Source organism: Ornithodoros turicata, chromosome 10 (assembly GCF_037126465.1).
Source record: "Ornithodoros turicata isolate Travis chromosome 10, ASM3712646v1, whole genome shotgun sequence".
Lineage (NCBI taxonomy): Eukaryota > Metazoa > Arthropoda > Arachnida > Ixodida > Argasidae > Ornithodoros > Ornithodoros turicata.
In genome coordinates this window covers 24,367,137-24,391,728 of record NC_088210.1, presented here as the reverse complement: position 1 = coordinate 24,391,728, position 24,592 = coordinate 24,367,137, and the positions used below count along the sequence as shown (strand labels likewise).

At 44.6% G+C, this 24,592-nt stretch overlaps 1 protein-coding gene across 17 annotated transcripts in view; it reads left to right on the top strand.

The window, feature by feature from the left end:
• The window catches only part of LOC135371154 (RNA-binding protein Musashi homolog Rbp6-like), a 344,111-nt gene that overhangs the window by 306,546 nt on the left and 12,973 nt on the right, over positions 1-24,592 (top strand). For 8 of the 17 annotated variants that reach the window (XM_064605199.1, XM_064605200.1, XM_064605198.1 and 5 more), the window contains 4 exons: positions 3,389-3,458; positions 7,239-7,271; positions 14,237-14,308; positions 23,206-23,382. In XM_064605199.1, the coding sequence (XP_064461269.1) occupies positions 3,389-3,458; positions 7,239-7,271; positions 14,237-14,308; positions 23,206-23,382 (352 nt within the window). Of the gene's footprint in view, positions 1-3,388; positions 3,459-7,238; positions 7,272-14,236; positions 14,309-21,893; positions 21,942-23,205; positions 23,383-24,592 lie in introns of all 17 variants that reach the window. The other 9 variants (XM_064605209.1, XM_064605205.1, XM_064605206.1 and 6 more) reach the window with 2 other exon arrangements.

Here is a 24,592-nt window from a genome sequence, read left to right as displayed (position 1 = left end):
ACGGCCGCGTTGAAATTGTTGTTCTGTCGCAACCCACCGACGACACACGTTCAAGTCGGTTTCGCGTTACACGGTTAAATAACTTCAGAAAATGTGCATCTGCAACCTCCAGCCAACTTTTGTCCTATATGTCCAACTTTTGTCCGCTATGTTTTCCTCTCTCTTTCTCTCTCTCTCTCTCTCTCTCTGTTTCACGTTCACATCACCACGTATAGGTGGCGCTCCCTCGAAACCCTGCACCTGGTCCATCGGGTTGTTGGTTGTTCTACAGGTTCTGCTTTTGCGCGCCGCCTTCACGTGGTGATATGAATTTGAAACAGACAGAGGAAAAAATTGCGAATTCTACAAAGCAAATTGTAATGGCGAATTCTATTTAAAAAATCTACAAAGTGATAGCAATTTGAAAAAAAAAATATCGATGAAACTTGAAACAAATGACTATAAGTGTGCAAAGTTTGAAGCGCCAGAGACGTCATCTTCTATTTTTTACGACGCGATCGAAATATGTAGCCTTTGCTAAATTCACCCTGTAGAAGTTCTATCATTTATGATATTGGCCGCCGCCGACTACAAGTTTATATCACAATGTCGCTTTCTCCGATTCTGTAATCGAGCCATGCAAACGAGCTGTAGTCTGATCCGGTTTCTGTCCTTTTAATGACTTCTTCTGCTAAAGTTCTTTTTTTTTTTTTTAACGGTGTACTGAGAAGACATGGCTAGCTGAAGTAACCAGCACATCCAACAGCGGCTAAACTAATTTGCTGCCAATCGGCGACGACGTCCGCATAGTGTTTGAAGCCGACAATCAGAGCCTTTCTCATTTCGAAAACAGCGCGGTCCTGTTCTTGCTGGATTTCTCGTGGCCTTGCTTAGTATTCGAAACATTAGCACAAAACGACGGACGCATGCGAGCGCATAGTAATGGCTTTGATTAGGATGGTGATTTTCACCGAGATTCTCTCGACAGTTTATAAGGCAGGAGCTATTCTTCTGCCCCTCCTTTTCGCTAATCGTCAGCCTCTTTGTTTATGGCTGCCTTGAGAACAGCGACTCCGTGGAAGGAGGCGAGAAAGAAAAGAAAGAAAAAACGCCCAGAAGACGGTATAGGCGTTAATAGTGGCAGTACCTCGTATTATAATACCTGTTGCTGTAAAAGTTTTAAGTATTTGTTTTTGATACTCATTCGTGCGCCTGATCGCTAATTTTCTCCGAGCCCATGTCCCTCAAACAAGACGCCTATACAATTCGGCTAAAGTATAAAACGCGATTGGAGGACGACTGTCACGAGTCGAATGGTACACAAATTGTGTATATCTCTGCATTTTCGATCTGGCTAACCCGCGAGTTGATTATCGAAGTATTACTAGTATTAATCGAGCAATACACGGAAGTATTAGTATTGCGTATAATAATACCTCAGAGTCAGAGTATCACTTATTAGTATTATACCGATTTCTATACTATAGTATTACTATAGTAGTACTATAGTATAGTATATCTAGTATACTATAGTATAGGTATACTATAGTACTATGTATTTGCATTATAATACAAAGTATGAGTATTATGTTCCACACTCCTAGAAATGAACTTCACCGCATAGCACGCTCCTAGCCAACCATCATCACGAATGATCTCGTTGACTGTCCTGATTTGTTGAAAACGGGAGGCGTACGCCTTTTTTGTGACAATTATGAACAGCATAAGCGTCACAAAAAAGGCGTATGCCTCCCGTTTTCAACAAATCAGGACAGTCAACGATATCATCCGTGATGATGGTTGGCTAGGAGCGTGCTATGCGGTGAAATTATGTTTTTAGAGTGCACCCCAGAGCACATAAGAGGTTCGTAAACGCCTCCTTACAAATGAACTTTAGCGTATACGAAGAGGGGAGTCAAGTCCTGTAGATCACATAAACAAAATACAGAAACCGACACTGAAGATTTTTGTTTAAGTTTAATTTGTACAAGCTTTCGCGTGGACCTCCACGCGAAAGCTTGTGCAAATTAAAATGAACTTTAGTTGAGGCGATACGCACTAGTATCTTTCGTCAGAGCAATTTTGCTGCAAAACTGCGTATTTGTACAGCAAATGTTACCGATGGTGGTGGTTGTGTTTATTTTGTAACTGTAGTTATGTCACAATCACATTCCGTGAAGGATGTCGCATATCCTATTTTCGTGTTACTGGTGAACTGCGTTAAAAAAGACCTCCTGTATGGCGGCTTCTCCCTGCGCACCGAAACACGCGGTGAAGCACGCTTTAAAGGCGAACTCTCCGACTATCTCGTCTGTGTTGTTACGATGTCGTGGTATATTATTACGATATCCGCTTTAATGTTTCTCTACCAGAGATGGGCGTGCTGCACATTGTTTTGTAACACAGCATAATTTCCAATCGAAGCTCGCCTTGGCTAGCCTTCGCTGCCTTTGCTAGCTTAGTTCGAGCTCGTGGGTACCTGACTTAAGTGTCCTCAGAGAAATGTTGATACTAAGGGACTGTTGTCCGCCATCAGGACTGTCCTACACTGTTAGAAATTAACTTCACCGCATAGCACGCTCTTAGCCAACCATCATCTTGGATGATATCGTTATCTGCCCTGATTTGTTGAAAACGGGAGGCGTACGCCTTTTTTGTGACAGTTATGAACGGCATAAGCGTACGCCTCCGGTACTGTTTTTCACTCCGGATAAAATGAACTTCACAGCAGAGCAGTGTGAAGTTCATTTTCAAGAGTGTAGTACAGGGTTACTCCAAGGTAAAGTACCGTGTTTATAATGAAAATAAAATGTGGATTAAGGCAACATTTCCTTCAGTTTGAGAAGGTTACAGGGATACACACAGCGAAGGGACAAGACGACACGAGACTCGTGGTGATAAAATGGCGCACGAGACTGCCTGGGGAACTAGAGTAAAGTAACCGATGGCCTATACCACTTGCCATGCCTTGCGCGTGGTTTCATACGCGTGTAGTTTCTTTTGCGTGTAGTTTCGCAGCGATATAGAGACACTGTTGCTTTATTGATTATTGATTTGATTCCATTTGTTACACATCGTGCTATCGATTTTGCTCTGCTTTTAAAATGTTCAGTCATTGTGTTGTTACACTTCCGGTAAATATGCCTTCGAGAATTAATTTCGAAGCGTCATGGATGCCTCGATCGTCGCAGCTCCAGAGAATGGTAGTATCAGGTATTGGCAATGTATGGGAAATAGCTCTCCCGCACTGTCGCCCAGTAAGTGGCTAAAATGTGAACAAAGAGGCAGACTACTTTACCTCAGGCTGTTCTTCGCTTTTTTTTTTATCTTACAAATCGTGACAGTACATGCGAGACTAGCTCGGTTTACTTTAGTCATAATCAATTCGTTGTTTCTTTCCTCTTTTCAGGTGGAATGTAAAAAGGCCCAGCCAAAGGAAGTAATGATGCCTAATAATGTTGCTCGAGGAAGAGGAGCAGGTAAGCTTATGGACGCGCAGTGTTGTAGGCAATCGATCGCCAACGACTCTTTCAGTTGGCAACGTCCTTATTGTAAAGCTGTGCACCCTTGGAACTGTTAAACGCTAACATTTGGGTCAGCGTTAGGTAACCAGGTCAAAGTGATCTGCTGCCCAACTTGCGTTTCAATCTGTCAACAGCGAATTGTTCCCGGCAGTGAATTGTTACCGAGTTGGTGCACCATGTCCTATAATTGTGACCTAATTCGAAACCCTGAGGGGAGATCACCGCTCTGCGAATTGCAGTGGAACTTTGAATTGCAGTTTGCGCTCTAAGAAGAAAAAAAAAAAGAAGGGCAATTATAGTCATTTTGGGGAGGACTGGATGCATTGACACAATCATTCCTTGGCGGAGTAAATGAACGGTAGTTTATGCGAGGATTAGGGACTATTTTTACAGTGCTGAGGAGCAAATTTCAAGTCCATGCGACTAAAATGGGGAGTAACAGCAATCTAGGAGGGTAAGAAGCTGTATACTTACTCCTCAATTTACTCCTTTTTTATACCGTATTTTCCCTCCAACCGCATATACTATAGAGACGAGTCTGCCTGTACTCTAAAAACAGAACTTCACCACATAGCACACTCTTAGCCAATCCCGAATGCTATCGTTCTGCCCCCTGATTGGTTAAAAACGAGACGCGTACGCCTTTTTGGAACACTTACGCAGTTTAAAAAAAGGCGTACGCCCCGCGCTTTCCACGAATCGCGGGTGTATCATTGTGTGCAGTGCGCTCTAAAAACTGAACTTCACCGCATAGCACGCTCTGCGCCAACCATTGCTACGAATGATAGGGTTATCGCTCCTGATTCGAGGAGAGGGGGGAGGCGTACGCCTTTTTGTGTCAATTATCATGCATCCAAATTTGCACAAAAAAGGCGTGTGCCCCCCCCCCCCCATCATCTCTCCCTCTCTCTCTCTCTCTCTCTCTTCGAATCAGAAGCGATAACCCTATAATTCGTAGCAATGGCTGGCGCAGAGCATGCTATGCGGTGAAGTTCAGTTTTTAGAGCGTGGTTGGCGGTGACCGTGCTATGTAGTGAAGTTCTGTTTTTAGAGTGTGTGCTGAGTTAACGCCAAGTTAAGTCTGCCACGACTGTAACGTTGTGGTACTTTTAAATTATATTCCCAAATCTTGGCAAAGAGATAACGCAGAAAATATTTCGTACTCGAACTCACGTATAAGCCACACTCTTAAAAATGAACTTCACCGCATAGCACGCTCCTGGCCAACGATCATCTCGAATGATATCGTTATCTGCCCTGATTTGTTGAAAACGGGAGGCGTACGCCTTTTTTGTGACACTTATGCTGTTCATAATTGTCACAGAAAAGGCGTACGCCTCCCGTTTTCAACAAATCAGGGCAGATAACGATATCATTTGAGAAGGTGGTTGGCTAAGAGCGTGCTATGCGGTGAAGTTCGTTTTTAAGAGTGCAGAAGAAGGCAAAAAAGTAAGAAACATAAACAAGTCGTGGTAGCAAAATACTTATTATGCGTTATGTAAAGGCATAGACGTAACCGTTATAGCTTTCTTGGCAAGTTTTCAAACAGGCAGAACAAAGCGGGTTGAATAACACGGCGGCGTTCTATAAAGCGCAACGGAATTTTAAACCTCTCATCTAACGCCTTATGGCCTTTGGCTAAAAAACACATTCTGCGTCTCATTTTTTTCTCCCTCGCATTCGTCACTTCTTCCTTTTCGTACGGACACACCTTTTTCTTTCTTCCTTCAATTTTTTTGTTACAGAAAAAGATAAATAAAGAAACCATTGGGGGGGGGGGGGTGAACAAAACATCATCAAAGCGGCATTCTATCCTTTTGGAGTAAAAATGTCGCAAATGTACGGTATACGAGGGAACCTGCACTTTTAGACGCTTCCAGTGAAATATCGAAATGCGAGGGTGAAGCTGCGCTGCTCTCAAAAAGCCACGATAGCGAACATGACAGGGAAGACATTAATAATGGGGTCCGAAGAAGAAAGTAAAATTAAAATGCGTCTGTCTGTTGGAGGCTCCGTTATAGAGGAAAGCTCCGAGTGGTAACCCTAATGGATCCATTTTTCGCCTGTCGTTCGTTTGCGCCTTCCTCTTCAAACGCGCTGCACCTTTCCTGCTTGCTCCGGAAGCTTCAGGATACAAAGCTTGTTTCGCGTGTCATACTTAAGAATCTTTCTTCTTTTTTTTTTCCTTTAGTTATCCGTTACACTTGGCTATAATATCGTGACAACCGTGAAAATCTCCATTGTGGGTACACTCTTAAAAAGAACTTTACTGCATAACACTCTCCTAGCCAACTGTGCCATCGTTCTCACCCCTGACTTTTTCAGTACAAGAGGCTTTTTTGGGACACTTATGTAGTTATGGTAATTGTCACAAAAAGGCAAAAGTGTTAACTGTCACATTGCCTGGTGGACCATGATTCGTGGAAAACACGGGGCGTGCACTCTTAGAACAGATTTTGGTGGTGGCGGCGGTGAAAGTTTGAACTTCACCGCATAACACGTTCCTAACCAATCATGATCACGTATGCCATCGTTCTCTTCCCCGATTTGTTTAGAACTGAAGCAGTGATTTATCCAGACCCTCCCTACATCTCCCTAGCACCCCTTCCCCAAATGTTCAGTGACACCCCCTAACTCTTTCAGCTGTGTACCCCCTTGTGATTTGAGCTTCAGAGACATGTCGGTAATGATGTGTTAAGCTGTAATGACGTAACTATAATAATAACCCCCAACTTTTTCGAACACCACTCCGTGCTTGGGATTCTGGATAAACCACTGACTACGAAAGGCGTACGCCTTTTTGTGACCGCACCGTTAGCCGTGTGAATGCTGCCGTTATCATTCCTTATTTGCGGAAAGCGCGGGGCGTACACTCTTAAAAATGAACTTCACCGCATAGCACGCTCCTATCCAACTATCATCTCGGATGATATCGTTATCTGCCCTGACTTATTGAAAACGGGAGGCGTACGCCTTTTTTTTTTTTTTGTGCAATTTATGCTGTTCATAATTATCAGAAGAAAGGCGTACGCCTCCGGTTTTCAACAAATCAGGGCAGATAACGATATCATTTGAGATGATGGTTGGCTAGGAGAGTGCTATGCGGTGAAGTTCATTTCTAAGAGTGTACGTCTTTCTGTGACACTTAACCTCACTGCGCAAGCATCACAAAAAGGCGTACACTCTTAGGAATGAACTTCACCGCATAGCACGCTCTCGGCCAACCGTGATCTCGAATGATATCGTTATCTGCCATGATTTGTTGAAAACGGGAGGCGTACGCCTTTTTTGTGACAATTATGAACAGCATAAGTGTCACAAAAAAAGGCGTACGCCTCCGGTTTTCAACAAATCAGGGCAGATAACGATATCATTCGAGACGATGGTTGGCTAGGAGTGTGCTATGCGGTGAAGTTCCTTTTTAAGAGTGTACGTCTCCCGTTTTCAACGAACCAGCGGAAAGAACGATGTCATTTACAATGGCGGTTGGTTAGGAACAACAACAACTAAGTGATGACGATGTAGTGGGATGCGGTGGGGATGTATAGTGGGTTGGTTAGGAGCGTGCTATGCAACTTGTGCATTTAACATCATGTTCGTATGTTAATGTATCGCGCGTGTCTCGTGGCCGCATCTGCTCTACAGCAACGTCCTGCATTGTGGTAATGAAGGATTGTAATGATGTGTGCGGGACCGTTTATGTAAACGCAATATTCTATGCTTTCTTTTTTTCAGAACTGGTATGGCCTCTCGGCGCTCTCACTGAAGGTGAGTTTCGGCTGTTATTTCAACACTTCCAAAGTCATATTGAAGGCGTTTGCGTGTCGTAACTTAGAGAACGGTCTCGAGCTGGTTTGACGTGTTCCGAAGAAATATTGGTTTGTTTTTGTGTCGAGATTGTGCCTCGCATTTGTAGAGACGGTTTAGGATGTCCGATTGGCTAATTATTTGTAAAAAAAAATAAAGGGTTGTCTTGACCAAACTACGTTGCTTTACACCTTTCCCAACAGGAGAAATGCTAAACATTTCTTATTGATTTATCGCGAGTTCCACTGTTCCAAGACTCATTTTGCGAGTCATACGAAGAGCAAGCAATTGTATATCGAGAAAACGCATCAAGATTCAAGTGTCGTCGGAGATCGATTGAGAAATAACGCTTTTAACGTAGCTCGTTACGTTACGCCTTCGCTTGCATATCGTTTACGATCACTCACGTATCATTCTCATCATCTCTCATCCTTCTTTTACATCTTGCACCCCAAATTCCGAACAGCAATGACGTCACTCGTGACAGCATTTTTCGTGGAAGCTGAGACATTTTTCGTAAAGCATATATACTAGTAACGAAAGGTACCAAAAACGGTGTGTGCACTTTTCCCCTCCGCGCGTACGCAGCTTCATGAATCTCCCGTCACTTCGCCCAGAGTTTATCCGCACATTTTCCGTAACATTGCACGTTTATACACACTGGAAAAAGGCTTGTGATTCCTTCGCTACAGCCATCCGCGACAAACGCAACTCGGTACGGTATCATAATGGCGAACCGCAAGATCATTTGCTGCGCTCCGCGGCGCACGACAAAAGGGCAAAGCGAGTACCGTGTCCGCATAAAAGAAACTTTGAGAAACTCTTTGAAATGACTTCTCTCGGCGGTGAAATTGCCGCTTCTTATTCGCCGTGAAACGCGAGCAGAGCGCCCGCGCGCGTGTCCCGCTCCACTTCACCGGGAGATCATTCCGACGAAATTGCACTCAGTTCCGCATTTAAGACAATCTTACTTCACCATCTTCGAACGGTACGTACTGCACTCTTCCGTCGGTGAATCGGAACTAATAAAAATATTTATGACGTCATCAGCACGGCGATGCTCAGTCTCGTAAAAGCCCGGGGTCGCGAGACTGTAAGGTTAGTGCTCGAGTGTGACTCTGAAAATTTGAGCAGCTGTTGTCTCGCCTTAATGACTTTCGGGAGGGACACGTACGCGGAGAAATAGTAAGGAAACAGGACGGTACTTTTAACGATTTTTTTTTTTTTCTACAATATATACGCGTGTATCACGGATCCGGAGTAATGGAGCCTTATCAAACTTGAATGTGCTTCGGGAAAGAATGGCTGCGCATTTGCAAAGCGAAAGTAAAGCAGCGATACAACTTATGAAAGTAAGAGAAAAAAACTGCGAAAGGGAAATGTTCAGAATGTGACACTTAAGTAAATGGGATATTCTGCGCGTGCTGCTCCAACGATTTGAATTTCGAATCGAAAATCGTTTTTTGTGCCCCGCCTGAGCGAGCCTATTATTTTTATTAGTACGCAGATACGCTTCGGAAGGTAGATAACGCCCATGAGTAATGACGCTATTGAGGATCCGATGTATGAAACTTGGTAATGTTCGCTGCACTGACCGTGACAAAAAGAAAACTGAAAAAAAAAAAAGTCGACTGACGGCTTTCTTCCGCAATAAATTCCTACACGTTTGGTTCTATTTTTAGAACTTCGCCGCGTAACGTGCTCGTAACCCACCAACCATCCCAAATGATATCGTTCTCGCCCTTGATTTGATAAAGACGGGGGGGGGGGGGCGTACGCCTCTTTCTCTCTCACTTTTTTTTTTTTTTTTTTGCAATTATGAATTGCATAATGCCACAAAACTGGCGTACGCCTCCCGTTTTCAGCAAATCAAGGGAGAGAACGGTGTCATTCGGGAAGATATGGTTGGCTAGGAGCGTGCTATGTGGTGAAGTTCATTACAGTCGTGACGCAGCCCACATACGTGGGGCCAACAACGGCAAGCCGGTTCGTCACCACCACCTCCACCCTCATTTTTAAGAGTGAAACAACGCGTGAAACTCGAACTCTAGAGTATTTTTGTTGAGGCGCAGCACCTGTGTCATCACATTGCATGAGTTTACCTGTCTTATTCCCTTATTTCACACTGTCCAATCACAATGACACACACTTCTCATTTTCCTCTGTCGTGAGGCCCCATCAATACTGCGAACGCCAGTCACGGGATTTGCGAGCAGCTCAAATATTGGCGGCCATTTTTACACGGGACGGCACCATGACTGACCGAGTTCATTCCTGCCGTCATCACATGAGGGCGCTGCGGCGAGACACCTGCTTTCCCGTTCACATTAGGAAGAAAAAGTCTCGAGCAATGCTGCACGCAAACCGTAGCCGTGAAATGTGTTTCCGCAAACTTAGATCCAATGCATTTGCACTCAAGTTTTCTCTACTCTGTACACCGCGCTATAATAAGTAAATATAACGTGTATAATAATGACTATAATAAGTATAGTAAGTATACCCCCAAGCGGTCGCCTGTGGCAGTCTGATAGACAACGCAATTTTCGATCGGGTCATGCTACTTTGTTAATATTCCTTGTTGGCGCTTGCTGACATATACCCGTCAGCATAAAACCAAGAGATGAACGTAATTTATGTAAATTTTATTGTAAAATGTACGTTGTAAATTGGCCGGTTCTTCCTGCGTCCGAAGTTTGAGTGTGTCGCATCTGCTGCGTGAATGGGGCACTCCTGTGCTTCTCAGTCGCGTAGCTAGGCGGTATAGTTCTTCTCAAAACTTGAGTGCGAAGCTTTGATCTATAGTTTGCTGTAGACACCAGTGAAAACGGCATGGAACTTAGCACGTATTATAGAGAGATGCATCTGACGTGCTCTATATCTACACAGATTCTACGTTGAATTATACTAGTAATAGCGAGTAATGGACGTTTATATATATATATATATATATTTCTGCACAGCATATAAGTACATGTCTGCCTGATTCAAACCGACCATTGTAGCTACCTATTCTTTATATATGTATGTGGGTGTCCTGTTCATGCATTCCGAGAGAGTTTCATAACGTGGAAAGTTTCTGCAAGCACAAATATAATGGCGATCGGGAATTGCCTCACTTCATCGAGTAAAAATGGTAATGCGAACACGAGGAAGAGCTCAGTATATAGAACAAGAATCTTTCTCGTTCCCGCCGTTTGGGGGCGCTGACGAACGGTAATCGTCACAAAGACAGCCGCAACCCGCATTGTACCACCCGTTCCGTGGCGCATAAAAATGCCATCTTCCCGATCGGTGACAGCGGGTCACATCTCAACGTCTCGGCTGCCCCGTTGTCCCAAAGAGCCGATAGCTTGGCGCAGTCCCATACAATGGCATGGCCCGACAGCACAATAGCCTCTCGGGAGAAGGAATGGCGACTTTCCCTGCAGTAAGTATAAGAGCGCTGCTTATGTGCCATTCGCGCGAAATACCATCATCGTGCGTTAATGCGACTTTCTCTGCAAATCCGCGCCCCACGACTACACATAGCGCCGCTCTGCGTGGCTTTGTGGAAAGAGTCAATACACGGTCGGCTTACCACCATCAATATTTACGACCTTCGTTAGGTAAGACTGTGGGGTTCCTAAATGAGGTACTATACAGCTGACGGTTGGTTGTCTTGACCAAGCCGAACAGTTCCGGAGCTGCACTCGTATAAACACCAAGATGTCAAAAGAGAGGGTTAAAAGAAAATTTGAGTACTGCTTCACACGAAGATCCGTGTGTTCGTGTTCGTTTTGGTTCAACGGGCGCTTCCCCTTGCAGTTTGAAATATGAACAACAACAACAATAAATGGAGAATGGAGAAGTATGAAACCCGAATAGGAAACGTTACAAAATGAATTGTTTTGATTGGGCCTAGTAGGAAACACAAAAAAAAAAAAAAAAAATGTTCATGTACACTTGTGCTTGCAGAAACTGTGATGTCAAACAGCGTTTAATGTACGCCATGACTGTCATGAAAACGTGTCGCCCACTCCGTAATGCACTTATGAGATGCAGTGCCCTTCGTCAATCAATTAATATAACCCGCTCGATAAACCTTTTTTTCGTTTATTGAGATAATTTCTACATTTTCTCAGACAGCATGGCTCGCGCTTGTGCAACATCCCACAAAACGTTCTGGACACCTGTCCCATAAATCCTCCACGTGAATCCGTATCACGGTCATAAGAACCGAAATTGGCTTATTCTGCCATGGTCGGTCCATGTTCGGGCTTTTTTAGACGTCGTGTTTTGCACGGTAGTTGGTACAACACTCTCGGAAATGTGCGTAGCTATAGAGCATGGAGATGTGCGACACCACCGGAAGTCTATAGCCCTGAATCCCCTGTTCCCCCAGATCTACCCCCCCAAAGAATCGCATTCGTATATATATATACGTTTCCGAACTATAGTTCATCCTCTCATCACTAGCGTTAGCAACGACCCAAACGAAAAGTAGAAGTACCATACCTCTAATTGCCTGACCAAAGATTGGTGATACCTTACATAGAGCAGTCATCGTTTTAGATTTGTTGTCATTAGGCTGAGTTTATAGTTAAGGATTGGTTAGTTGTATATCATCTCCACGCCTGGCGAATTCTCGGTTGTCACGAAGGTAGGTATGAGAACACCTTTCTGACTGATTGTTGAATCTTGAAAGCACTTCACTTGATTGATTTTTTTTTTACACGTATACAGGTGGGCCATTGTACGGTACCGTGTCGGGGGCTGTATTCTGCTAATGGGTTCGATCCTTTTGGGGAACACAGTAATGATATTATCCTGCGTGCGTTTTAGCGGAAACGGGATGCACCGGTTGCGTAGTCCGTGATTTAATGCGCGAACGAAACCGCAATTTACGCTTATAACCTGTTCTTGATAAGAGGAATATACAGGGTGTCTCAGTTAAATCCTCGGGCTAAATAATTTGCGAATTTTCTTTTTTACAAGTATCTGTCCGATACCACCTACAAGCTGCGCACCGTGTGAGTGAGCGGGAGGGGCTCGATCATTATTTAAATAAAAATTCAAATGAGTTTCGTGAAAAAACGAAACTTTTAAAGCACGGCGCCGTCGGCACTAAAATGGTTAGTACCCATTTGGGGACCTTCAGTGGACACATTTTAGAGAAAAATCTGCCACCGAAGCGGGTCATTTGTTTCGGGAATTAATTGGTTTCGGTAATTCATTGATGTAATTCATTGGTGGATAAGAGAGCAGAAGAGCGTCCTTTTGGCGCCTCACCGCGACCAGGCGCGACAAAAATATGGAAACCGAAACCAATTAATTGCTGCAACAATTGACCCGCTTCGATGGCAGATTTTTCTCGAAAATGTGTCCACTGAAGGCCCCAAAAGGGGTAGTACCCATTTCAATGCCGACGGCGCCCTGCTCTACAAGTTGTTTTTTTTTACGAAACTCATTTGAATTTTTATTTAAATAATGAGCGCCTCCAACTCTTTCACACGGCGCGCGGCTTGTAGGTGGTATCGGACAGATACGTGTAAAAAAAGAAAGTTATTCGACTGGTGCACCGGTTCGCGAATTATTTAGCCCGGGGGTTTAACTGAGACACCCCGTATAGCTGATATGTAATAGCGCACACACAACGGCGCCATGATGTCAGACAACTATCCTGCGAGCTCTACGAATAACGCATGAGGTCTGAGCCCGTAAGCTACATTCATTAAGAGTTTTAACTGCGTTCTGTAATTGCTGTGGCCCGTGGTGCATGCACGCAGAATCCGCAATGTGGAATGTCATATCAATGGGGCACTGTGTTCCACTTTGGTATAGCCGACGCCGTCGCATCCTTTTCAGAGCGAGCTTATAAAATTGGCCGCATTGTGACTGTCGCCCATTCATCATCGGGATGCAGGCGGGAGCATCCAGAATAGAAACGGAGATGCCTTGAGTAGACTAGCTGCACAAAAGAGTCGTAACCTCGCGTCGGAAAGGACACCGTTCGCTGAGCTCTCTCCTCTCCGTGGCGAATTTAAAACATAATTGGGAGATACCGTTCTGCTAGAGGTTACTTTCGTGCGCGCACGCGTGGACGCGCAGCCAAGGGATGTTTCCAGGGGTTCGTGATTAGCACGCTTAAAACAGAGCTTCATCGCACACCACGCTGATGGACAACCGTTGCGCAGAGAATGATACCGTTATATCACTCCCGCTTCGTGGAAAGCGCGGGGAGTACGCCTTTTTGTGGCAATTGACATAAGTGCATATAGGTGTCACAAAAAGACGTACGCCTCCCGTTTTTCAAGAAATCAGAAGAGAGAATGATGTCCATTCGGGATGACGGTTGGCTAGGAGCATATATATTGTGCGGTCCACACTTAAAAGTGAACTTCACCGCATAGCACGCTCCTAACCAACCATCATCCCGAGTGACATCGTTCTTTCCTCTGATTTGCTGAAAACGGGGGGGGGGGGGCGTACGCCATTTTTGTGGTATTATGCGATTCACAATTGCCACAGAAATGGCGTACGCCCCCTCGTTTTAATCAAATCGAAGGAGCGAACGTTGTCATTCGGGGTGATGGTTGGCTAGGAGCGTGCTATGCGGTGAAGCCCTGTTTTTAGAGTGATGGGGCTCTGTTGCAAGAGTGTGTGTTTCTTTTTTTTTTTTTTCGACTCCTTCTATATAAGGTCGAGAGTTTGGATAAAAACACATACCTACGATGTAGAATGTTTAGGAGACCACACTGAGCCCCTTGGCGTGTTGGGTTCGTAGTCTTGTAGCACGTACACAAATAGCTAAAGCAAAAAACAAAAAAAAAAGAGAGAGAGAGAGAGAAAGTACGGTGTGAAAGCGTTAATGATTGATCTAATCTAAACTCACCTGATTCCCGCCCTGGTTCTTCTTTTTTTCTTCTTCTTCTCGACGGACAACACAGCGGGTTTCCCAGCGTACGGCTACGGTCGAGGTGGCTACCCGGGCTACCCAGGGTTCGGATACCCATTCGCAGGTATGAACGTTAACATGCAACATCTCTGTCTGCCTTGCCCGCCTTTGGATCCCTTGAACCTCTACAACCTGCATTCCATGCAGTTGATTTGAGCGACCCAATCGCGCCCTGTCTCGTCAGTGTGTGATTTGTTGCTGTAAGCTTTGTGGTTGGTGTGTGAGACGCTTTCATTGACGGCGAAACGTGTTCCCCCCCACGAACACTTTGGTGCTTTGGACGCTGGCTCCTCGCAAACGATGGTTCAGCGAAAAAGGTTCCAACAGAGTGTGCCCACAGATTATTGATAAGCTTTCTTCTTCTTTTTTTCAATTCCTACTACCACCAGTGTGAAGCAACGTTCTGTCACAACGGGGGGACACCGGAGGATGAGAATGGTCACTTGCCTATAGTACTAGATGCTCTTATCGTAAGACATATATGGCAAGACGTGCCACGCAGGTGTTCAACACCTGTTCTGTATTAGAGTCATGCACATATTAATGGTAAATATATTTGTCTCTTGGACCGTACATTGCGGAACATTTACATTCCTACGGGCACAGAAGCCGCTGTTGCGAATCTAGTCACAGGTGTGTTTTCACATACCTCCACTACGCAGCAGGTTGGCTTCGCGCCTTAATTTCGTCTTCCATAATACTTTCATTGGGGGGGGGGGGGGAATATAGAATAGGACGTTTCCTGTTAAGTATCGAAAGCATCGGTGCTACATATCTTTAGAAAACCATCGATAACGTCACCTTCGATATACCGTATCTTGAACTTGCTTCAGCTGTGACGGGTTCATGAAGGCGACGTTCTCGACGGTTTGCTGAATCTCGCAGAAGCAAAGTATCCACACTCCTGCTCTGGTGTTCCCCTGTTGCTTTTGTTTTTTTGAATGGCCTTTGAACAAAGACATATGAAGGCAACCTTATTGCCTACCGCCGCAGGTCCAGGGCTGATGGTCCCTATCAACTACTACTTAGTCTGATAAGGATGGCCGGTGCCCGTCGAATCTTTGCGCGCTGAGGCAGTTCTTGCTCTGTGCATGTTCATAAGCATTTATTGCCACGCTGTACATAAATGGACTTTATTTTGCCAAGGATAGTGACTGCGCAAATTAATGATGTGCATCGCCCGAATGAATGTTTCTTTTTGTGTTTATTGTGTTATTACGTGTGTGTGTTTTTTTTTAATATATATTACTATATCCTTTCTTGGGGTTTGGTTGCAAATGTGTTGCGCCTTTTCTGTTCACACTTCTTTCTCCCCTTTCCTAGCATGAGGCATCCTATACTTCTCTGCCATATCACCCTAGAATTCTAGTCAATATTAGTCAGGACGCGCTGAAGAAGCCAGACTTCTTTCGCTCGCGTTGTTACTTCAGTCATTTTTTCAGCTTTGCCGAAAGTGCGGTGGAAAAGATACGCGTTCAGTTTTTTGGGGACCAGTGTCGCTCCGTTGGTATTAGGCGCGTTGTTTCCGCGTGCATCTTTTTTATTACCTTGTTTATATTATCTACAGGGCAGAAAGTGTTCAGGAAGGGATACGGCCAAATAGTATTTTGTGGTATACCGGTCGCGAGCGCCGGTACTCTGTTGCGGACGAAAGGGAAGGCTCGCCTGGCTTCATGCGGATATCAGAAGTCATGTCACGCTTGCACACTATTGATTTTTTTTTTCTGATAAAGTTTATTGTTTTGAATTACTACTAAAAGTGCCATCTTTTCCTTTCGCTGAGGGCGTCTAGTTTCGCTTTGGAACACGTGATCGCAACGGTATTCTAACGATCACATTTTCGCGCCTAAAGCAAAGACGCCAAGGTTTAGAAAACCGTGCGCTGCCTAAAAAAGTCACGATATATAGTCCGTCAACTTTCACAGGATTTTCTGCGCGAGAGAAATTATCAGAAAATTAATTATACTGCAGCGCCACCACGCAGTTTCAGCATTTCAGCACCATGTGTCGCGGCGTAAACTGATGCGGCATTGCGCGGGTAGAAATAAATCAAAACGAGTTTTAAAAAAGTTTGCCAATCTCGAAGCAGATAAAATTCGACATGACCCTCTCCCTAATACCTGAAGCTAACCGTCCCTTCTCTGTATGCTTTTTCTTTGTATCTATTTTGCTATCTTGGCATGTTGAATTTGTTACCGCTTTGGTTTGTTGGTATGTGCTGCACATGATGTTTTCGGCTTTTTTGTTTCTCTCTTTTCTTTCTTCTTCTCGCTTTTGGCATTGTGTCTGTGTAAACGCGACCTGTATGAATTGGAAGTCGTTTGCTGAATAATTCACATTTCTCAGTCACCCTTGGTTGTGTTCTACGCAACATTCGAGCCAAGCAAATTGAACGAGTCAAAACCGTGATAATGTTCGCGTAACGTAGAAAAGTGGCTACAGGTTGGTCGATCGGTTTTTCCTTTCAGTTTCCTTGGCTGATGTACAGGGAGCCTCAGAAATGTTGTGCCCAATCCTTAGGTTGCCCTAGGGGGATGCAGCCTTCCTCTGTTTTTTGATGGCACAGTGATCTAAGGCGCTTTGTTGTCTTTGGTTATTATTTATTTGCATAAAATCAAAATATAGTGCACTGCTCAGTTGAAAAAAAAAATCATTTACTGCATTTTTACGGCATTTATATATCTGATTCTGGCGGACCGTGAAATTGTAGGTTAGCCCCCAAACGTGCATTACATCATGGTTAACGGTGTCACGTTAGGTTTGCTGCATCACATCAATCTACTGATAGTTACGTCAACGTAGCATAGACCGGGCTATTCTACCGTTTCGGTCGAATCCAGAGACTACGTGACTTATACCGGAACGTGCACAGAACAGCGAACAAAAAGTGTGATTTCGTCTGACCTAAAAAGGTGATAATCATTCCTCGTCTGATGTAACAAGTTAACACTTTCTTCAACATATTCATAAATCATCCTTCCTGCGGCGGCATAATCGTTTTACGAATGTAAAGTACGATGAAAAGGAAAAAAAGAAACAGACGCAATGCCCCCCCCTCAAGCATTGACTTTGACATTGTAACTCCCTTTTCCTTTCTTTGGTGTTGTGAGACAAAACTAGGCATAGCAAGGTGACGGGGTAATTTTTCGCTCTCCCATTGGTCTACTTCCCTGTGGAGATGTGATGTCATTCTAATCTTGACAACATTTCAAACACTGTTAGCGTTAGGGGCGTAGCCCTAGAAATCGCCTTCTTAGACGAGACATATTGCATTCACGCATTTTCATTATCACTTGTTCCATTATAACGTTCCCGGTGGTTGTTTCTGTTGACTCCTTGTACACTGTATGTATAAAGAAGAGCGTATAGTACATGAGGGTTTAACATATCACTGTGAGTGACGCAGATTGTTACCATAATTTCACGGCTATGCTGCTCACGCTTGCCAATGTAAGCTGTGAGAAAGAAACCACAGGTGAACTTTCGTTAAAAGCAACAGACTATCTAAGACTCACCGTGACGGAAACCAAATGTGTAAACCACGTGTGAGATGTAGCTGTGAAGTTACGGTAATGCACGAGGACTTCTGAGAAAGAGAGGACAAATTGAATGACAGTTCCTTTTTTATGACAAGTGGGTACGATCTGTTCATGCTCATCTTAAGAATAAAAAGCATAATTGAAAAATGACACCGGTTGTCTACCTTCCCCATATTTCCATTCGGTGTAGACTTGCACAAGCACAAACATTCATTTCGAGACACGCCACACACTTAGCGAGCATACCACACAAGGAAGCCGCTTTTCTGTTCTTAACGGATAGGACTGCACACTGTCTTCCGAAGGAAGTGCACATCTTTCCAATGCTTTAACGTCTATCTTTACTTATTACACCTATGTTGTAAGAGAATTATGTATCCCACAATTCTCTCAAGCCTCTAATAAGTGCTAACATGCAAACCGAGCAACAGAGATGCCTGACCTTTTACTACTGAAACACTTTGCCCCCACATTCATAGTGCTAGGGAGCCACACAACCCAACCATTCTATCTGATGCCGTTCTTACCTGAAACACACTCTCCTGCCAAGTGCCTGCGATACCTGCTGAGAATGATATCGTACAGTAGGCGACTGAGCTTACGGTACACTGCTTTGGTACTGTTGTAACCACCACCAAGAGCTGTTTCCTTTATGCAGAAGGCTACTGCACCATCACAGCACAGCATGTTGACCACACAACACAGCTGACTGACGGACACTCAGGGTTAATTATCCAACCTGCCTCTTCCTTCTACCTTTCCTCTCATCCTTACACTCTCTCCCACTCTCAATTTCACGATGATTGCTGTTAATTAGTACCGCACGCTTGTAACAACGCAATGCAGGCATTGGTGTTTTCTCGTAGTGAGTAGGTTTTCTAGTAGGTGACCTGCTGCCGTTTTACTCATATTCGATGTCTGTTCACCTTGACTTTTCCCGTGCTTGACCTGCGGGCACTCACGTCTGTACATAGAAACACTTCACTCATTGCGCCTTTGCTAACCACTTAGTGTGTTTAGGTAGCTGGTGACGTAGATGATGACGTAGTGGGAAACGGTAGTGATGATGTTTATTGTAGTGCAGATTTCGTCAAGAAGCTTGTACTGCCAATCCTTGCAGCCTTGGGGCACACCTTTTGCCACCATTCTTGAGGTTGATCTGAGAAATATATCAAACATTTGTACTGTCTCGTAGTGCCGAGAAGCTGGAAGGAGTGGCGTTTCATCACATTCTCATGTGACTAGCGGAGGAGTTTTACGTGCGCATGGTTCCTCTATGGCTCGGGTCCTCCCGCAGCTAGGGGGGAACAAGTAGTTGTATGCTTGCATTAGAGTAGATGGATAAGCTCCTCCGAATTACGATGTTTCTCCCTACTTTCACGTTTCTCCACTGTGTTCATTTTACTGGACAGCTGTAGAGAGAGATGACAGGTGTCCGTGGCAGGCTGACAGGAAGGTTGGCTCACAACGTAGCATAAATCAACAAAGCACTCAATGGGTATAGGCTTGCAGGACACTCCGATTAGAAACCTTTAAGTACGAGAGCGCTCCGATCCACATGAGCTATACTGCGTTATTACAGAACTGAATTACGCTTTCATTACTGCCATCAGCAATTTTCTTAACAATTACAGGTTCAGCCCTCCTCAGTCCGAGCTCCTTTTCTGGAGTACGATAGACTGTTCTGTGTAAAAAACTTCAATAATGCAAAACACATTGTGCAAGACAAACGAGGAAAGACAGAAGCAAGAAAGAACTTTTAGAGTGTGGTAGTTGGGTACCAAGTTCAATGTTCCAGCCTAAGAACAGCACCACTAACTGCTTGTCGTGCTAATATTTCCCGTTGTTGTGTAACTCTCCCCAACAACACCGAATATCCTCTGGATGTACGAATAAAGTCCTAACAATTTCGTACGTCCTGTGGACATCCCTCAGATATCCATCGGACGTACGAATCCGTTAGGACATTATTCGTACATCCAGAGGACATTAAGTGTTGTTGGGGTCTCACATATGTTTGCTAACTTTTAAACTATCCCAAGCAGCACAACATCTTGGTCCAATATTGGACCAATATTGGCAATGTCGGCCCAATATTAGACCAAGATTGGACCAAGATGTTGTGCTGCTTGGGATGGCAAAAGTGCTAGCTGCACTAAACACAATTCCAAACATGTACACATTCATAACTTGCAAAATCCTCTGAACCTTGTGCAAAGGAGATAAACTTTCACTTTTAAACAGTGTGTTTTCCACAATGACGAAAGATGGTGCAATCGTCACACTGCCATAAGGATAAAGTATCGGTGCATTGCAGAGGTCGAAATTGTCTGAAAGGCACTACACCCAATGTGAACAGTGTGTCGTAACTATAAGGCTTGCGCTTAGGCGAGTGTGCCAGCCAACCTGTCGTCTACACCACGTGACTGGCCTTTGAACCTCTAAATTATACTGTACCGCGCACACATGGATACGAGGGTGATTTCAAATGTCTTATTTGGTAGGTGCAGCAGCGCAAAGTGTCAGGATGTACACAATCTTTCCTTCTGCACGATATGTAAATGTGTGAGGTAAACCCAAACCCCATGTTTGATTAGCTGCTATACATGGTTATTCTTATTGGCATCATCATACTGTAACCCCAACAATCGACAGTTAAAAAGCAGTAGGCCGTTATTAGTAAGGTACACACACATGTTAACAATGATGCACTAGGATCACATTTTCTGTTTCGAAAAGCTCCAATATCTCGATGGATATCTTGAATATATGTGCAGCTTCACATGTATATGACTGCAAAACAAAATACAGATAAGTGCAATACAAGACTTTTGAAACACCCTCCCTATACATGTAGGAAAGGGACATTAAATGCACCTTAAAAGAAACTGCTTGTCCGTCAACTCATATTCTTATAGCCCAGATGAAACCTTATACATTATATGATGTACAAAAATGTCTTTGCCCCTTCTTAACTCTGCTATGCCTAGCTTTGTGATCACTTGTGTTTCTTTCACATGTGGATATGTGTGCGTGTGTGTGCCTGGTTTGTGGAGTATGGTATATGCGTCAGGATCCCTATAGAAAGGTCTTCTATTTCGTCTTATGCCTACTTCTTCTGCGCCTTTCGGTAGTGTGTAGAATGTGTGTTTTCCCCCCCCTCACTCATATGGCAGGTAGGTAGGTAGAATGTCTTGCTTGCTTGTGTCGCCACGATAGGTGGCGCTACGTCTTAGCGGCGCCGTCGCATTGTTAGACTTGCGGTAGTGGCGGCGCCATATTGTTGCAATGGGAACTGCTTGCTCTATATGTACACGACCATTAACTCCATAACATGACCGGTTTGGTCGGCGTAGCCACTCTGCTCTCTTATCCCCCCTCAACGTCACCTTTCCTCTCTTACCCTTCCATTATGGTCTGACCTTATCAGCTCTTATCTGTGGGTCCCAACGTCTCACCTTTCCGCTCTCACTATATTCTATAATTATTATTTGTGTCTCAACTGTACTCCTTTTTTTTTTCTTCTTCTTCTTCTTCTTGCGTGCCTTCACGCTGTGCTTTAACTAATTCATTTATTATTTGTTTCATCTATTCATTTGTGGAATTTATTGCTGTGCTGCGTAGGAAGCCACCACATTGTGGGAATTGTAAAAATGATACTAAACTTGCAAATTAAATGGTAAAAGAAAAAGTTGGACACGGATGTCCCAACAAGCTAACTAAAGGAGAAGGAAGACAGGACCAAACATTCGTTTATGGCTTGTAGTATCGCATTATTGGTTTAAATTCCCGTTCTAATCCTTTGGATTTGGCTTTGAGTTCGAAACAATATGGAGATATCACTATTTTTAGAGTTACTTTTAAGTTCCAGGGCCTTTATAACCGCTATTATACATAGCGTAGCTCCTGCAATCTGGCTTCCCATGCGCAGTGCGTTTTATTCCGTGCTTCTATTTCTTATAATTTTGGCATGAAGTATATAACTGCTTCTTCTGATATTTTTAGTTCAATAATTTTTCTGTACTTTTCTTATGCTCTGTTTTTTTTTATGTTGTCTTTGCTTTCTGTTTCTCCCTAACCAATTAAAACAACACACGCCAAACCTTGTAGTTATGGTGATGGCTGCAGCAAGTTGCCCAGAAGCCGGGGAAGACAACAGTGAGTAACCTATTCCATTTTGGCTTTTCTTTCGCCGTTTTCGCCTTGTCCGTACTTCGGCCCCCCGAGGTTTTCCTTTTTGCAACATGGTGTATTCGTCCGTGATGTCGTCTCCTTGTCAACGCTTCCAGCCTGTGGCTTTTGTTCGCAGCACTCTGCATGACTTGGTTGCTTCCTGTTTTGCTGCCTTCTAACATTTCTGATTTGCTTCTTTTTTCGTCCTGCGCACTGTTTTATGAGGCTGTTAAATATCCATTCACACTTTCGTTGCTTAAGTTTCTACATTAACTGGCCTCTTAGTGTGACGTCAGCATACAAAGTTGTCACATTTGCATTGTGTAAGTGTTCTCACTACAGCACTGACCATAATTCATCGAGAGGCCACATCAAAGGCCATTCCACAAATTGGGCTAGTTAGAGCGGTCACTCGCGTAAATTGCTCTAAGCATCGAATATATGTAACGTGATGTGTTTCAGTGACAAAAACGTAACAGGTCATGTGAATGATGACGTTAAGTGCCCATGTGCGATGCAAAATGTTGTTTCCTTGTGCTGTCCTGTGTTGTTTTCTGTTGTTTTTGTGTGCTTTGCTATTCTGTTGGCATGCTGCGCATTTCCGTTTCGATCGCTGCATACTTCTCCATTCGTTGGTTCATTTACGTTCCTGCTTTCTGGAGGATCGGCAGCTGCAGCCAGCAGAGCACGGAGGCCAAGCTTTTCCTATGGAGCACCCTCCATATCCCTCGGAACTTCCCATGCAGGAACGTTACCGCTGCAACTCCCCTGTCAGCAGTTTTCACTATCGTACAGACCATGGAATTTCCCTTGATCAGGCTTCAGTGCTGAGCATGCAGGACTGAAATCCCACGCCGTCACTTCTCCGCGCTACATAACCAAATGCGTTTCAGTCACCGTAGAACCAACGGACACTCTAGGGACGAAGCGTAAAGCGAAAGATGTCCTCCTGTCTGTGGACCCTGAGCACAGTACACTTCACAGTTAGAACCGAATCTCGTTTCTTTGCTTTGATTTTCTCGTTTGCATGGCCGCTGCTCCCTCGTTTTGGTTGTTGCCCCCGCACTGAACATGCAAGGACAGGACACTCAAGTATGTGGCACACACACACACTAAAGGGCGATAAGAGAGCAAGAGAAAGAGCCTGTCCTGGACTTATAAGGCCCTGGACAGAGTGAATGGAGGAGCAGCAGCAGCGTAACGTGTCTGGGTGTGGCTGTCCACCAAAGGCGAGTGTCCCTTCCATCAGGCTCTGCGGCGGGGTTCGGACTTTTCGCATTCCCCGCCGCGTCCGTTGCTGACCACCAAGTGGCTGCCTTTTACGCGCCCGAGTTCTGTGCCGCGGCGCCCAATCCTAGCCCCCCGTCCTCTGCTGGCTCGGTTCCTGCCATCCAGCAGGACTCCTCGGCCATCCACGAATCGCAAGGTAAGCCTTTTCTCTTTTTCGCACTGGTGGCGCCCAAGGTATAGAGCTGCACTTTTAAGAGCTGCAGGACACTTGCGTCTCATCTTGCCTCTGTCCCTTCGGCTTGTCGAGACCTCTGCCAGAATGGCCGTTTGAAGGATCGACCAAATTTGAAAGGACTGGAAATTTGAGGTGCTAAAGACGCTAAACTGATTGCTGCCGTAATGATTTTCTGGCCTGTGCTCTGACGGGTGCTTGAGTAAGAGTGTCCAAAGTTGGTTTTCAACCCAACAAATAATATCTCCACCTTCATCGATTTCCCCGGGTAATTCTGACCTCCCGTTCTTCTAATGACAGTATAGCATCAGAAAAGCGACAATCCAGAGTGGCCCTGCTGATGCAGCCCTCAGTGCATATTAGGAAAATATTGGTACAAATAGGCCAAAGAGGCGAGATCCTTTACACTTCTAAAAGTCAGTCCCACTGGGACATAGAGCCCCATTCAGTGGATGTTATATATGGGGTTCATGAAAGTGTGAAGGTGCTTATACTTTAATAGAACAATACCTTATCTTATCTAATCTTATTCTTTAGTCGTGCCCTTGGTGAGACACGTGCGGAGGCGCAGACAAAAGTTTATGGAGCAAGCGAGCGTACATACTTCTTAACCTGCACGACGCCCAAGCGGCCTGCGGAAGCGGCCACGTTCGCTCGTTCAGAGTGGTGGACATGTGCGCCAATCAGATTCACGAGCACGTTCAGGCGACACCGAAACTACCGTGGCGTCTCATTGCCAGCGCACTTCCCCACCCCTCTGGACGAGTGGACTCGCCCTCTTTCGCCCGCTATGTTGTACGAGAGTGTCGTTTGTGTGTTCCGTAAACTTTTGTCTGCTCCTATGTAAGCAAATGGTGAAATGGTAAAAAATGGTGTATGTGACTTAGGCATTCATGTTGCATGATATGAAAAAAAAAAGTTAGGTGTAGTTTGGAATGATGTTCATGCACTCTTAAAACAGAATGACAATAAAAAATAGTAATAATTGGGAGAACTTCACCGCATCGCATGCTGAAGGCCAACCGTTGCACACAATGGTGCCGCTATCACTCCTGATTGTGGAAAGGCATGGGGCGTACACCTTTTTGTGACAGCAAAGATATTCCAAAAGCTGGGATTCATCGTTAGAAATCAAGAGATTACACAGACTTAGCTGAAAGTAAAAAACACGGCT